Genomic DNA, 14,663 nt, shown 5'->3' on the forward strand with positions numbered 1-14,663 from the left:
GAAGTCTCTCTCTCCCACCCCTCTTTCTCTCACCTTCTGGCCTTTGCCTATGCTATCCCTTTGCCTAAAACATTCTCCCCACGCAACCTTCCCTTTTTTTCTTGGCTTTCACTCCAACTTCCAGTCTCAATTGGAATGTCACGTCCTTGAGGGAAGCCTTCCCCGAAATTCTTGACTAAATAACTACGTCTTGCCTCATTTTATGATCCCAAACTACCCTGCCCTTCCCCCACTGTCACATGCATCACACCTTTCTGTAATAATTTGTTGAAGTGGCTGATATGTTAGATCCTCAATAAACAAGTAGATGAACGAATAAATGAATGAATGAGAGCAAGGATTGGAAGGAAAAAGCTACTCATAAAATTCAGGTCATGGTAGCCAATCCTGCCCCTTACATGAAGAGGTGCCCAGAAAACACAGGACACAGACAGGGGCAGGGTTATCCACTATTTCTTAACTGGATATTTTGCTCCTCACACCACTTCTCATTGCTGTAGTGCATGCTTGCACTTCAACTGCTTAATTTGTTAATTCTAGCTCTTAATCCGCAGACTGTAGGTAGAGCAAATAAGATACCTCCATTTCACAGTTGAGAAGCAAGCACAGAATGGATTGGCAGTTTGTTCAGGGTCACAGAACAAGCTAACAGCAGACGCAGGTTGGAATCAGTTCCCCTGACTCCCAGGCTTGAGGTCACTACTCCATGATGGGATTCTTTACGACCCTGTAGGCCGTGTGGGCTTCATGGGAACTGGTGTTTAGATGTCCTGTTGAAGTTCCTTCCATTCCCTAACTACCCTGTACCAGAAACCCGCTGTACATCACTGATAAAGTCAGTTCTGTTCTGGGCCCCTGCTTGCTGCTGCCTGGGCAGGGGATCCCCAGGGCCCTCCCGCTCATGCCCTGATTGAATAAAGGTCCCTACTGGAGTCTTCACATGGCACACAACATGAATGTGTGGGACCCACTGGTTGCCAAGCTGAATATGGCTCCAGATTATTCTAGGAAATAAATACATTGTTTTGCTCTGGATTGCAGGAATTGCTAATTACGGATTTTTATTTTGGGCAGTGTTCCTTGGAGCTGGCAGACAGATGGAGTAGGCGACTTGCTCCAGGGGCATTGTTAAGCAGAGGGAACTATCCATTTCTGCCCCTGTTATGAGAACCTGTCAGAGTCCATTGCTGCCTAGCTCCTGCCCTCAGGGCCCGAGGCAGAGGCCTCTTGGAAGGCTTCCTGGCTCCCTGTGGTTTCCTCTTCTCTGGGAATGGCCCTCAAAACACAAGTGCAAGCCCCTAATGGTCTTATCAGCTGTATATTACCCTGCCCCCTAGCCAGATAATTGTCCTAGGGAGGATAGCAGAGGTCTTTTCTGGGAATTCCTACCTGGTATTCCTACCTGGAACTGAGAACAAAAATCCATTTATCACAGCAGGCTGACATGGAAAACACATAGAACACACAGAATCTTCTAGTGGCCAGGTTTTTAGTCATGTGAGAGAAAAGAGGAAGACTATTGTAAGATGGAAGATGAGAGAGGGCAGAAGAGAGTGGGATGAGCTCAGGTGAGAGGAAGCAGGAGGAGGCCGAGGAGAAGAGAAACAAGCCAGGTAGGTTTAGCAGGCTTGATTCTGATTCCAGTTCTGTTCTAGAACTATAGGCCTTTCAGTCTCTTTTTCACCTTCTCAACCCATGAAGTGAAAATCAATGCTCTGAACACCATTACCTAATCAAATAAAAACATATATCAAGATCCAAGTCCCTTATTGCCCACGAAGGGAGACCAGGCTTAGGTACAAAGGGTGGTGGGAGGCTGATTCCAAATCCCAGGGTGAGTAGTAGCATGACGTCACTGTGTCCATCCTCCTGCCTCGACCCTCCTAGAACCCATGCTAGTCATACCTCTTCTGTGATCATCTACCTCTCAGCTCTGTCCAGTGCTGAGTTGCCCAAGGAGGGGCGTAGAATGGAAGACAAGAGAAAGGATAGTCCCCTTCTCTCCTGTGGGAGAAGAGCTTAGAAGCTTCAGTGGAAGAATTCAAGAAACTTGTCCTAAATCTTTGCAGCCACCTTGTTCTCTGCGTCTCTATCTCCCGTAAGACCCAAACTAGAAAGAACAAAAGTAAGGAGGGTGCAGAAGCCCCCACACCCCATATTGCCACCCCAGGCCATGCCAGAACAGCCTCATCTCCAGTGCCCATGGCTGGGATGTGAGGAGCATGAGGAAGACTCCCACTCAGATGGCTCAGCCCCTGGATCATGGAAAAGGAAAACCCAAGGCCCTGTAAAAACATTCTCGTCCTTACTGATAATCTTTACAAAGCAAATTAAAATATCACTGGGATACCTCTTTCTGCTTACCAGTTAGCTCTCAGATGCTGCTGTCTGGCCTCAAAATTGGAACGATCTTTTTAAAAGAAGGTTTGACAATATATATTATAATTTTAAGTGTTTGTACCTTTAACCTAGGAATTATGCTTTTGGAATCTAGCCTATGGTTATACTGTAGGTTCAAATCCTGGCATCATTGTTTACTAAGCTTCTAAGCTTGAACAAGTTTCTTAACCTCCTCCTGCCTCCGTTTCCCCATGTGTGAAATAGAGATAATAATGGTTCTCATCAAGTTGTTGTGAGAATGGAGGATTAAATGGTGAGAATATGTAAAGCTCTCAATACCTGGCACATAGTGCCCATTGTAAGCAGTATACAAATGTTAGCTAACATGTGTTATTACCCCCATTGGTGCACCAAGTTCACATAAAAGGCTATGCACAGCCAGATTCTTCATATGTAGTAGTGAAAAACAGGCAACTATTGAGTCAAAAAATTATGTACATCTACATGATGGAACACTCTGGCATAGTTGTTAATAATGCTATAGATTAGTCTGCACCATGATTGGAGAAAAAGAAAGCCATTCAAGGCACAATGTTAAGTTAGTTACAAGAGTACATATAGTATGATACCATTGATATAAATGATGATGATGCTATGGTTGAATAGATGAATGTTGAATAAATAAGCATGAAGAAAAACCTATAGGAATCAACACAAAACTATTTAAATGAGTATATCTGGGTATAGAGTTGGGAAAGATATGTTTATTTTTTTTGCATTATACATTTTAACATGTTTGTCTTTCTTCCAATGAGCCTATGTTACTTTTGTGGGCATTAAAATAATAATAATAAGGACCCAAACCATAAACCAATGACTGGCCATGGCAAAGAAGAGGGAGGGGACAGAGAAGGATCTTGCCTCAGGGACATATGATCAGACTCCATCTGTCCTAGTGGCCAGCGAAGCCTAGGGGCGCCGCAGGGGTCTTAGGAGGGCAGTTGTGTACTGCAGAGGTTGCAGCTGGAGGCAAATGTCATCTCTGCTGCAGCCTCCTTGACCTTGTTCCTTATTAGTCTGATGGCTGGATCTTGCCTCTGCCCCTCCTTTAAAAAAATCCTTCAGGAAGAGAAAAGGAGAGGGAGTGAGGGGAAGGGTGGGAGAGAAGAAGAAAGGAGAGGAAGAGGGGGAAGAGGAGAGGCAGAGAGGAAGGAGAAGGGCACAGATACCCTGTCCCTGCATCGCTGTGGCCCCAGGAAGTGGGATGTGGAACTGCTCCTCAGCTCTCTCTGTCAGGAGTCGCCATGGAGACTGAATGCTGGCCTCTTCATGATTAATACTCCGAGGCAGCTGTCTTCTTAGAGTCTTTTAAAATATATACACTATTATTTGAACACAATGATATTTAGAGCAGAAAGGTCAAGGTGGGGAGTGAAGGAGGGGCAGCAGGGCTACCAGAATGATGACGGGGCGGGGCCCTCCCCAGGAGAGAGCAGGGAGGCTTACTCCTCTCCATCCCCCTCCCCTCCTTCCTCTCTGGATCCAGAGCTTCCAGTCTCACCCACTGCAGCATCAGCATCAGCATCCAAAGGGCCTGTGCAGCGCCTGGCACAGGGCTGTGCTCAATGAGCATTTGATGAATGAATTTGTTCATTCATTAATTCATTCAGGAATCGTCTATTCAGTGATTGCCTAGAAAGTAAACTCTCCTTCCCCTAGCTTTTCCCATGGAAATCAGAAATTTCTTCTCACCCTCCCCAAGGCCACACACACATACACCACCCCCACCACCAATGTCCACACTGGCTCCAAGGACCTGTATGCACTCCTTCTCAGCACATGTCTGACATGACCCACAGTGTTCCTACCCATGGCAGTCGCTCCAGGGAATTCTTGCAGGGATGGACCCAGCCAGATGGAGTTTGCACATCATATCCTATTTGACAAGGTGGAGGGAGATCCTCCATCTAAAGCTGTCCTGGAGTGAATCCTTTTGTAAAATGAACGCCCTTTTCCTAAATTACCTTGTGGAGTAGGCTAGCCTGGGCTTGATTCTCAGTCCCACCACTGAATAGAAGTGTGGCCTCGAGCAAGTCATTTAACCTTTTCGAGTCTGCTTCCTCACTTGTGAAATGGGTCTCCAATTCCTTACTTCACAGAGCTTTTGTGATGATTAAATGACATTTGTAAAGTGCTCGATGTATGTGATTTCCCTTTGTGTAAACGTGTGTTTTTATATTTGCAGTGTGAATTAAAGTGGAGCTCATAGATCTAAGCTCCTCTCTCTTCCATCCCCTCCCAGAGACCTTTACTCTAGCTAGACCCAGAATCTCTCTTTAAGCTGTCAAAATTTGGGGGTAAGAGAGGCTGAGGTGGGAAGGGCTACAAAATGCCCATTTTCCTTTCACATTCCCTCCTCCTCTTCCTCCTCCTCCTCCTCCTCCTCAAGGAACCAAATGCAGATGCAATTGCCCTCCAGAGGTAGCCTTCCCACGTGTGAGTATGTGTCTGTGCATCCACTGAAGGTGAATGACGCAAAGATGGGGATGTGGGCCAGTCCCCCTCAGAACACAAGCTATGTTCCCTGTCTCCTTTCCCACTCACTCCTCTTCCCCCAGCTCTGCCCTCCAACAAGAGGAAGTTGGGTGACTTGGATCCTCGTCTTAACACAGACCTAGCCCAACGGCCCTTGGCAGAGAGCAGCAAAGGTCCGGGAACTTGCCAAAGAAGTAGGGGAATTATCCATGACTCAGAAGGAGGAGGAATGCTGTGGCAGAGGGAAGAACAGCAGAAGGGACGGGGGACCTGGGGCTGGCCAATCTGGCCCGACGGGGCAACCTGGGGAGCCCTGGACACCTGCCTAGCCAAACCCCTCTGCTCCCCCTCCCTCCCAGGCAGCAAGATGACAGAATGGATTTGAGACATGTGTGCCCTGCATGTCTGGTGTGGGCTCACCTGGTCTTGGCCATGCATTTGGATTAGAATCAAACCCAGGTCTGAAATAGAGTGTAAGGGAAATAGTGCTCTGTTGTGTCTAATCCTTACAGACATGTGCATTGCCTACACGCAAACATACATGCTGCTAACAGAGAACTATATCTATGGCATGTATTAGGACATGCTGCACGTGCATGACTCTGAAAACCTCTGTATGATTTCCAGACACGAGGAGAAGGTAGATGCAAGTGTGTTAGTGTGTGTTTTGCAGGTGTTCATGTTTGACACATTCTGTGGACACATTTGTAGGATCGTTATAGGGTGAGAGGTGGGGCAGCTAAGGATGGAGATGGGTCTCAGGGTCCTGCTAGAATAAAAACCAAAATATACCTTCTGGCCCATAGTAGGTACTTAAGGAATGAATACTGAATGAATGAATATTGAATGAATGAATCCTTGGATAATGGACATAGGGTGAAAGGCCTGAGAATTTGGTGGGGTTTGGGCATTCTTGGCACTATCTCTTGAAAAGGAGCGTAGCAGTAGGCAAGGGAGGTTGGGAGACACACTGCCAGTCATGCTGTTGCCCGTCACACCTGAATGGCTTTCTTCTCATTCTCAGGAAAGTAGAGAAGGAAGAGAGAACCCCAGCCCTGCTGCCCTCCTCACCTGCCAGCACTCAGAGTCCCCAAAATTGATGCTCTTCCAAAAGAAAAACATGCTATCCCATGTATTTATTTAATCTTCTAATTTGTTTCCGGAAAGGAGTTAAGTGAGCTATGACACAAAAGAAAATGAAAAATTTTAAAAGAGGATGAAAAAATAAGACAGAGGGAAAAACACAGCAGAAGAGAGATGAAATCAGGAGAGTAGGCAGGCTTCTTTCCTAAAGAAGTCCAATTATTCCAGGTACTTATTCCAGGAAAACATATCCTGCGGATTCTCTGTGTGCTGCTGGGAACGACATCCCTAGAGTAAAAGCCATCTATATGAAGGCAGAAAAAAAGTCTACAGAAGCATCTCACACCCTGTGGATGAGGGAAGAGGGAACAGGAATTGGCCGTACTTCTCTGGAGGACAATTTGTCAGTTGTCTATCCAAATTTTACATATTCTTTGACTCAGAATTACACTCACTGGAATTTATCTCACACACATGTTCATATCTATATTGTCAAGGACATTACAACAATGTTGGTAAAAGCTAAAGGTTGGAAAGTTCCTATATGCTCATGGATAGAGGACAAATTGAGCTCCCTTACAGTGGAGTACTATACAGCCTTAAAAAAGAATGACCAACTTCTTTACATTTGGACATGGAGCAATCTCTCAGCTACAATAAGTGGGAGAAAACTATATTGCAGGACAGTGTGTATGCTTGCATATGCATTTTTTTCTGAAAGAATACACAAAACCCTAGATGTGGCTACCTCAAGAAGTAGGTAGGTAAGGAAAAGAGGGACTTTTACTTTTCAATCTGGAACATGCCCTTTGGTACGGATTGACTTTTTCTCTCACCATTAGCAAGTATTCTGGTCCTTTTTAATTTAAATAAGTTATTTTTCCTAGAAAAAAAAAGAAAACCATTAAGAAAATGAAAACACACAAGTGTGAGCAAATAGCGAATAAAGGCAACATATCTCTGGCTTACTGAGTGTTCCTGTGCCAAGAACTTCGAATGCTCTAACCCAAGTGCTCTTTATAGCAAATTTATGAAGTAGATATACAATAATCTCCATTTCACAGGTGAGGAAACGGATGCTCAGGGAGATTAAATGACACAGCTACTAAGTGGCAGACAGAGGATTCGAACCACAAAGTGTGGAATCCTAAAACCCACGTGGGCTTTCCTCGCCGACCTCTGGCCGCTGCCTCCAGGTGGGAAGCGCACTTACTGGACGTCCGGCCCCACGCGGCGCAGCGCCCCAGCCTGGCGCACCCGCGGCCCCGGCGCGCACGGGGCTCCACGCTCGGGGAGCGCGCGCGCACGTAGCGGCGCGGCCCCGGCGGCGGCGGCGACGTCACAGCCCGAGCTTTCCTTTTCGGGAGTCCCCGGCACACATCCTGTGTCCATGTTTGGGCATTTACGTCACAGCGGCAGTGCCGGGGCCTCCCGAAATGGCAGTGGCCCGGGGAGTCGGAAGCCCTGAGCCAGCGCCGCCGCTGCTATATAAGTGGGGGGGGCCGCGGGTTGGGGGAGCCCGGCTGCGCTTTGGAGAGGCGAGGAACCGCCGCCCGAGCCTAGTCCCAGCGAGCAAGGGCTTCTCGGCCCCCCGAACCCCTTTCCCAGAGGTGAGCGCCTGGAGCCAGGAGCCCGGACGCCTGGTTCTACGAGGCGCGGGGCGCGCAGCAGCCGGCCTCCCCGCTACCTGCGCGTCGCCAAGCCCAGCGGGCGAGGCCCCCGGCGCCCCGCAGCCGCCACCGCGCCATGCTCCACCTTAGCGAGTTTTCCAGCCCCGACGCGCTCCTGGTCAAGTCCACCGAGGGGTGTTGCTCCGAACCCAGCGCTGAACTGCCCCGGCTTCCCGCCAGGGACGCGCCCGCGGCCGCCGGCTACCCCGGAGGTAAGGAGCGCGGCAGGGGGTGCTCAGACGGCTGCGCAGCGCGGGGGCGCACGGTGCCTGAGAACATGCAGGGATTGGGACGCTGGAGCTGTGGGGGTAGGGGCGGTAGCAGGCTCGGGGGTCCTACGGCCGGTAGGAGCCTCGGAGGTCCTGGAGTGCGCACTCCCATTCCCACCCCCACCAGGCCACCAGCGCCTCCGCAGGAACCTGTGCGTGTATCAAGGCGTCCTTATGCCTGTGCACGTGTGTTTTGCGTGTGCATGTTTGTGTGTGCGTCTTGGGGCCTATGTCGGCTCGGGCTGGATCAGAATGTGCAAAAGGCACTTCGTATGTATCAATGCGCACCAGGGGCTTCTTGGGCAGGGGCTGCGTCTCCGCGGCGCGCCCTTCTATGTACCCGGAGCTGATTCCTGCTCCCTCCTCAGCAGGCGACTTCTTGAGCTGGGCTTTGAGCAGCTGCGGCGCCGGGGGGGACTTAACCGACTCCTGCTTCCTGGAGGGGCCTGCGCCCACGCCCCCTCCCGGCCTCAGCTACAGCGGTAGCTTCTTCATCCAGGCAGTACCCGAACACCCGCACGACCCAGAGGCACTCTTCAACCTCATGTCGGGCATCCTAGGCCTGGCGCCTTTCCCGGGTCCTGAGGCGGCAGCATCCCGGTCTCCGTTGGACGCCTCATTTCCCACAGGCCCCGACGCCTTGCTGCCGGGTCCGCCAGACCTTTACTCCCCGGATCTGGGCGCTGCCGCCTTCCCAGAGGCGTTCTGGGAGGCCTCGCCGTCGGCAGGTGCCCCCTCACAGTGCCTCTATGAGCCTCAACTCTCCCCACCCGACGTCAAGCCAGGCCTCCGGGCTCCTCCGGCCTCTCCAGCGCTGGACACGGCCTCGGCCTTCAAAGGCCCCTACGCTCCCTGGGAGCTGCTCTCAGCTGGGGCCCCGGGGAGTTGTGGGTCACAGGGAGGCTTCCAGGCCGCCCCCGAGGCCCGTTTCCCCACGATGGGGGCCAAGATTGAAGACCTGCTGTCCATCAGCTGCCCCGCCGAGCTGCCGGCCGGCCCAGCCAACAGACTCTACCCCACGGGGGCCTACGACACTTTCCCGCTGGCCCCGGGTGACTTAGGAGAGGGGGCCGAGGGCCTCCCGGCGCTCCTGACCCCTCCTAGTGGGGAGGGAGGGAGCAGCGGCGACGGCGGAGAGTTTCTGGCCAGTACACAACCTCAGCTTTCCCCGTTGGGCCTCCGCAGCGCCGCAGCGGACTTCCCGAAACCTCTGGTGGCGGACATCCCCGGGAGCAGTGGCGTGCCTGAACCTCCGGGGCCGCCGCCGCCGGCCCCGTTCCCCCCAGCCAAGGCGCGGCGCAAGGGGCGCCGGGGCAGCAAGTGCAGCGCACGTTGCTTCTGCCCGCGGCCGCACGCCAAGGCCTTTGCTTGCCCGGTGGAAAGCTGTGTGCGCAGCTTTGCGCGCTCCGACGAGCTCAACCGCCACCTGCGCATCCACACAGGCCACAAGCCCTTTCAGTGCCGCATCTGCCTCCGCAACTTCAGCCGCAGCGACCACCTTACCACACACGTGCGCACTCACACCGGCGAGAAGCCCTTTGCCTGCGACGTGTGCGGCCGCCGCTTCGCGCGCAGCGATGAGAAAAAACGGCACAGCAAGGTGCACCTCAAGCAGAAGGCGCGCGCCGAGGAGCGGCTCAAGGGCCTTGGCTTTTACTCGTTGGGCCTCTCCTTCGCCGCCCTGTGAAGGGAAAATATGTTTGTAGGTTGGGGCGCCGCCGCCTGGCGCTCACGAGAAGACGTGGCCCATCCCGCGTTTCCGCTCCTCTTCCCACCTCTTTCCCGCACGCCCCGGGGCGGGCCTCTGGTCCTGCTTCCAGTTCCTTCGAAGAGCCCGCTGCGCACGCCTCGTTCAGCACCAGCTCCGTGGACAGCTCCCGCGGTCCGGGCTCCCGAAGCCGCGCTCTGGGGGAAGTCCTCTCAGGCCGCCCCCTGAGTAGGCACTTCCTTGGGACTCAAGGCAGTCTTTTGTAACTGGCACTCGCCCCACGCCCTCCCCTAGACCCCCCAGAGACAGGCTGGGGCAGCGCGGAGCCGGTCTCGCGCGGGATTTTGTACAGCAATGTCGTTTCCAGCAGCCATTGGTTGTAACGTTTTGCTTTGGGGTTATTTCCTTTTTGTTGTTGTTAATTTTTGTAAAGCAGACGCTACTCTCAAGCAGTTGACAAAACTGGTTATTTTTGCAATTAAAATTATTGTGCTAAAAGCTTACTGAATCTGCCATCCAAGCTCCTGACCCTTCCCCCCAACCACGCCGTCAGGAGAATATATGCCAGAAGAGAAAGGAGATCCTCACGCTCATGGAGTCATTACATACCTACTGTCGGGTACTGTGGCACAGAGTAGGCATTCAATAAATATGTACTGAATCAACGAATGAATTTAATCACAGCTGACCTAAGGGCTCAAGGTGTTTTCTGGAACTTGAGAGTGGTTGAGGGGCTTAGGTGTTAATCATTGTGCATATATTATCCTCCTTAATTCTCACAGTCCTGGGGATAGTAGGCATATACTATATTTCAAAGATGAGGAAGCAAAGTAGGTAACTCGCTGGGTAACCCAGCTAGGAGCAGACAGGGTCAAACAGATCTGTCTGGCTCCAAAGCCAGTGCTTTTTTCCCACCCCTAGAGTGGCGACACCTCAGCCTAATATCACTGTTTGGAAAGGCTTCCTACTCAGAGGTAAAAGAGGTTCAGCAACTAGAGGGAGCCCCAAGCAATAGTGACAGCAGCAGAAGACTGCAGCATTTCAGTGCTGTTCCTCAACACCCAGAGTATTGGGTGTCACAGAGGCTCCAGCTGGTGCCTTTGCATCTGTCTGAGAATCACATGCTGTCAGGGCCAAAAGGGACTCAGCGTTCAGTTAGACCATTGATGGGCAGACCCAACCCAGCAAGGAGAGGGTGCTTGCCAGAGGCTCACAGTCACCTTAGTTGCTCTTCCCACAAAGGGTCTTCACCAGGAAGCAGCAGCCCACTTACCATCCTGCCATGCACCTGCCACAGCCCCTTCTCCCTAGCTCTCCTTCCAGGTGAAACCCTTCATGTCTTTGGGGGCAGGGGGGTTGGAGCTAGGAGGGTAGTGAGGAAAGTATGATCCTGTGAGTGGGGAATAGGTGAAACTTGGCCCCTCTTTACTCCCTGAGCTCCCAACCCCAAAGCTTTTACACTCTTTCTGGCCACCTTGGGCAGACTTGGACCACTAAAAGCCTCTATGCACCCCATTTCTCCTCCCCAACAACTCCTCTCTGTTAAGGAAAGGATAGGGCCCCTCTGGGGGCTTCATTCTTTTCTCTTCTGAGCTGAGCTGTTCTGAAATTAGGAGAGCCTTACAGTCATATGATGCCAGATCAACCTAGCTTCTGATCCTCTGGCTTCTTCATCCCTCCACTGTCAGATGTGCTCATCCTCCACCCCTGCAGTCTCATTGACCAAAGACAAAACTGTCAAGTCAAAGAATTCCACCCATTTCTCTCCCCAGGTATTAAGTGCTATCCTGCTGGCTGAGTATCTTGTACCCTAATAAGCTAATTTGTGGTAAAGGCTTCGTATTACCTCTTCTAGGAGAGTTAACATTTTTAAAGAGTAGCCAGCAGAGGGCAGTGTTTAACCCTGCAGAGAGGCTCAAGTGATGGACTGTCAGGCACTCTGATAGGGAAGAGGTAGATTCAAGGAGACATAAGACAATGATGACTCTCATTATCTTACTATTAAGCAATCACACCTTTCGCTTACATGCGTGGACCACCTGACTTCACTTTCCACACAGAGTTGGGTAATGAAGAGCATTAAGGACCAGATTTCAAGCAACTGGTCCCAAACCACACAACCTGAACAAAGGAAGAAGGCTGACCAGCTGTGGGTGGGTGGCATCGAACCACCACCTCTCCTTGCCCCCTTCACCAGCATTCCATCAAGTGCTACTGGCTCTATCGTGCCCCATCTTGTCCTCATGCCCACCAAAGCCTAATATCACTGATGAGAAAACTGAACCCCAAAGAAGTGACTTAATAGTGGTGCTGGCACCAGAGCCCAGCCCAGTTCTGGAACTCCCAGCTGGGAAGTCCCTCCTATTAGTCCAAAGGGAAACTGCTCCATTTACTGCAGCTTGCCTTAGGGATTCTGAGGGAAGAGAATGTTAGACCAGAGATGGAAAGAATTAAAATCAAACCATCAGAAAATCAACCCAAACCCAGGACCCAAACCTAATCAGGGCTTAGCAGAGAGCTCATTTTCCTTACTTGCTCCTCTGTTTCATCTTGTCCTCAAAATGTGGGTGTCTTCCCAGACTTAGTTCTGAGCTCTCCCTCCTTCTCTATTTCAGCACTCTCCTTTGAGAGCACATTCATTCCCAGGCATTCAGCTATCACTGCTACACGGGTGGCTTCTAAGTCAGCCGGCCCTGGTCTCTACCCTAGCTGCAGCCCCATGGTTCTGACTAATGAACATCTCCTTACGGTTATCCCACCACCACTTTGAAAACAAGCTGCCTAACATCAAATCCCCCTTCCGTATACCCAATTTCTGCTAACAGCAGCCATCATTTGTTTGGTTCCCTAGACTTGCCTAAATAATCACAGTTCTGTGGGATTCACCTTTGACCCCTCCTTCCCCCACATCCAGGCTGTCATTCAGACCTTTGGATCTTTTTCTTTTTTAAAGATTGGCACCTGAGCTAACAACTGTTGCCAATCTTTTTGGGTTTTTTTAAATGCTTTTTTCTCCCCAAATCCCCCCAGTACATAGTTGTATATATTTTTTAGTTGTGGGTCCTTCTAGTTGTGGCATGTGGGATGCTGCCCCAACATGGCCTAATGAGTGGTGCCATATTCCCACCCAGGATCCAAATCGGCAAAACCCTGGGCCGCCAATGCGGAGCACACAAACAACCACTCAGCCACAGGGCCGGCCCCAGACCTGCTGGATCTTATTGAAGTTCTTCAAGGTCTTAACTATTGTTATTCATGGCACACTGTTTCTTTTTATGTATTGTAATTTTTGGCTTGTGAGCTTATCTTCAGTGGGGATTTACCTGGGCAGTAATACTCTGTGGCCTGGGTTGAGGGTATGTTTATCTTGAGCAGTTTTGTGTTTGCTTCTGCCAGGCATTCCAGGAGTATCCACTGATGGAGACCTATCTTTATGTTAATTTCTTGGCCTGGGGTTCCTGTACCACGCAGATGTTGTGAGATCAAACTCTAACTCAAGTAGTTATAAATTCTCAGAGGCAGCTCCTCCTACTCCAACCAGGGCCTGGGTCAGCACAGTCAAGCCATATGCCTCCCTCCCCATAGCCGCTGGGGTTAGTCACAGCGCGTCTCATGCTTACATCTCTTGGTCTCAGTTCCCTTATTTCAGTCCATGTAGTTTTTCTTTCCTTTCTTGCAAGCTCAGCTAAGCATTTCAGGTGTCTGTTATATTTTGTGAATCATTCCATGTATTCTGTAGCAAGAGGGTCTTTGGTTTGTCTATTCAACAATATTGCTGAAAACTGAAGCCAGAAGATGTTGATTCCTCTATTAAATATTTCTCACATTTATCCTCTCTGTGCCTATTTCCAGCACCTCAGTCCATGCCAACCCCCTCCACAGACATGCACACCATGGCTATGACAATCACGTAGAATCACATCATAACATGTAGTTGGAAGGAGCTTATAAGAACATCTTGTCTGACCCCTCACTGTATAGAGGAGGAAACTGGCCCAGGAGGTTTGGGGATTTTCTTAAGGGCACACAGATGATGAGGGACTGAAGTGGGACTTGAACCTGGGCTTCCAGTTCCAAGACCAGTGCATATTCATATAGCCACTCATTGCACAAGTATTACTGAGTGCCTGCCATATGTTGGGCCGGTAGTTCCCAACCTTTTACCTTTCCAGTGCACCTGAGGAATTCAACATGTCTATCAGTAACAAAGGCTCACTCAAGTCCTGATTCTCACCCTGGAGAGGCAGGGAAGAGGAATAAAAATCTTGATGAGGTGGGATATAGGTGAGAGTTTGACAAAGCAACCCAGAAAGTCTGCCCTTTCCTCCCCCTACACTCTAAGCCCTGTGCCCTGTTTGAGACAAGCCTGCACTCTACCAAACCACTCCCCATGGCCCCTTTACCTCCATTCTCTCTCCTTCCATTCCATATATTGCACAGCACTACTGATGGAATTTCCCTAAAATGTTCTTCGCAGTGTTTTACCCCAAACTGACCATAGCTTCCACCTTCCTACAAAAAGTACATTGCAGTTAAAGCCCTCCATCTGTGATCCAAATTCATCTTCCACTCTCCTCTGTCATCTCTCCCTTTGCTCTGTCCTCTCCCCTCTCCCCATGTATTATCCAAATCCTCCCTCCCTTGAACTCCCCTAAGGGCAGAGGCCTTATCTGATCCACATGTGTGGCGCCATATCACCAACCCTACTGCCCAGCACACTGAACTGTTTAATTATTGTGTTGGCCTAAGAAAAGGCCTAAAGGCCTAAAAGGAGAAAAGAAAAGAGAAGGGGAAGAGGAAGGAAGGAAGGTAGTTGGAGAACATGAAGCTGGGAAAGGGTCAGGAGGGAGAGATGAGAAGACACAGGCCTGAGGCCCTGATCCAAGCCATGGGACCATGCTTCTGGCTGGTCTGTGCCTGTCCAATTCTCGCTGAGCCCATGATTGTCTGCCTCAGCTCTGGGCACCCAGATGTATCTGTCACTTAACATTCTCTCTTTTGGTTTCTCTGGCCCACATGGAGTGGGATTCAGTTTAACATTTTTAGAACTGTGGTTCC

The 14,663-nt window shown here is 50.5% G+C and overlaps 1 protein-coding gene across 2 annotated transcripts; it reads left to right on the forward strand.

Annotated features, from left to right (window-relative positions):
- Positions 1-7,228: 7,228 nt before the first annotated feature.
- On the forward strand, positions 7,229-13,435 carry EGR4 (early growth response 4). Of its 2 annotated transcripts, none has more exons than XM_070236239.1 (2): positions 7,229-7,840; positions 8,269-13,435. In XM_070236239.1, the coding sequence occupies exons 1-2, from the start codon at positions 7,705-7,707 to the stop codon at positions 9,582-9,584; spliced, it is 1,452 nt and encodes a 483-aa protein (XP_070092340.1). In that variant the 5' UTR covers positions 7,229-7,704; the 3' UTR covers positions 9,585-13,435. The 2 variants fall into 2 exon arrangements, with proteins under 2 accessions (XP_070092340.1, XP_023474655.2); XM_023618887.2 differs by having other exon boundaries at positions 7,268-7,840; positions 8,266-13,435.
- The last annotated feature ends 1,228 nt before the right edge of the window (positions 13,436-14,663 follow it).

Source organism: Equus caballus, chromosome 15 (assembly GCF_041296265.1).
Source record: "Equus caballus isolate H_3958 breed thoroughbred chromosome 15, TB-T2T, whole genome shotgun sequence".
In the NCBI taxonomy this organism is placed as follows: Eukaryota; Metazoa; Chordata; class Mammalia; order Perissodactyla; family Equidae; genus Equus; species Equus caballus.

What these genes read in the sequence shown, in the direction of transcription:
- EGR4 (XM_023618887.2), top strand. Translation starts at nt 7,705, where the DNA reads ATGCTCCACCTTAGCGAGTTTTCCAGCCCCGACGCGCTCCTGGTCAAG. An exon ending in GGCCGCCGGCTACCCCGGAG is followed by an intron (nt 7,841 to 8,265) that starts GTAAGGAGCGCG and finishes CTCCCTCCTCAG; the next exon opens with CAGGCGACTTCTTGAGCTGG.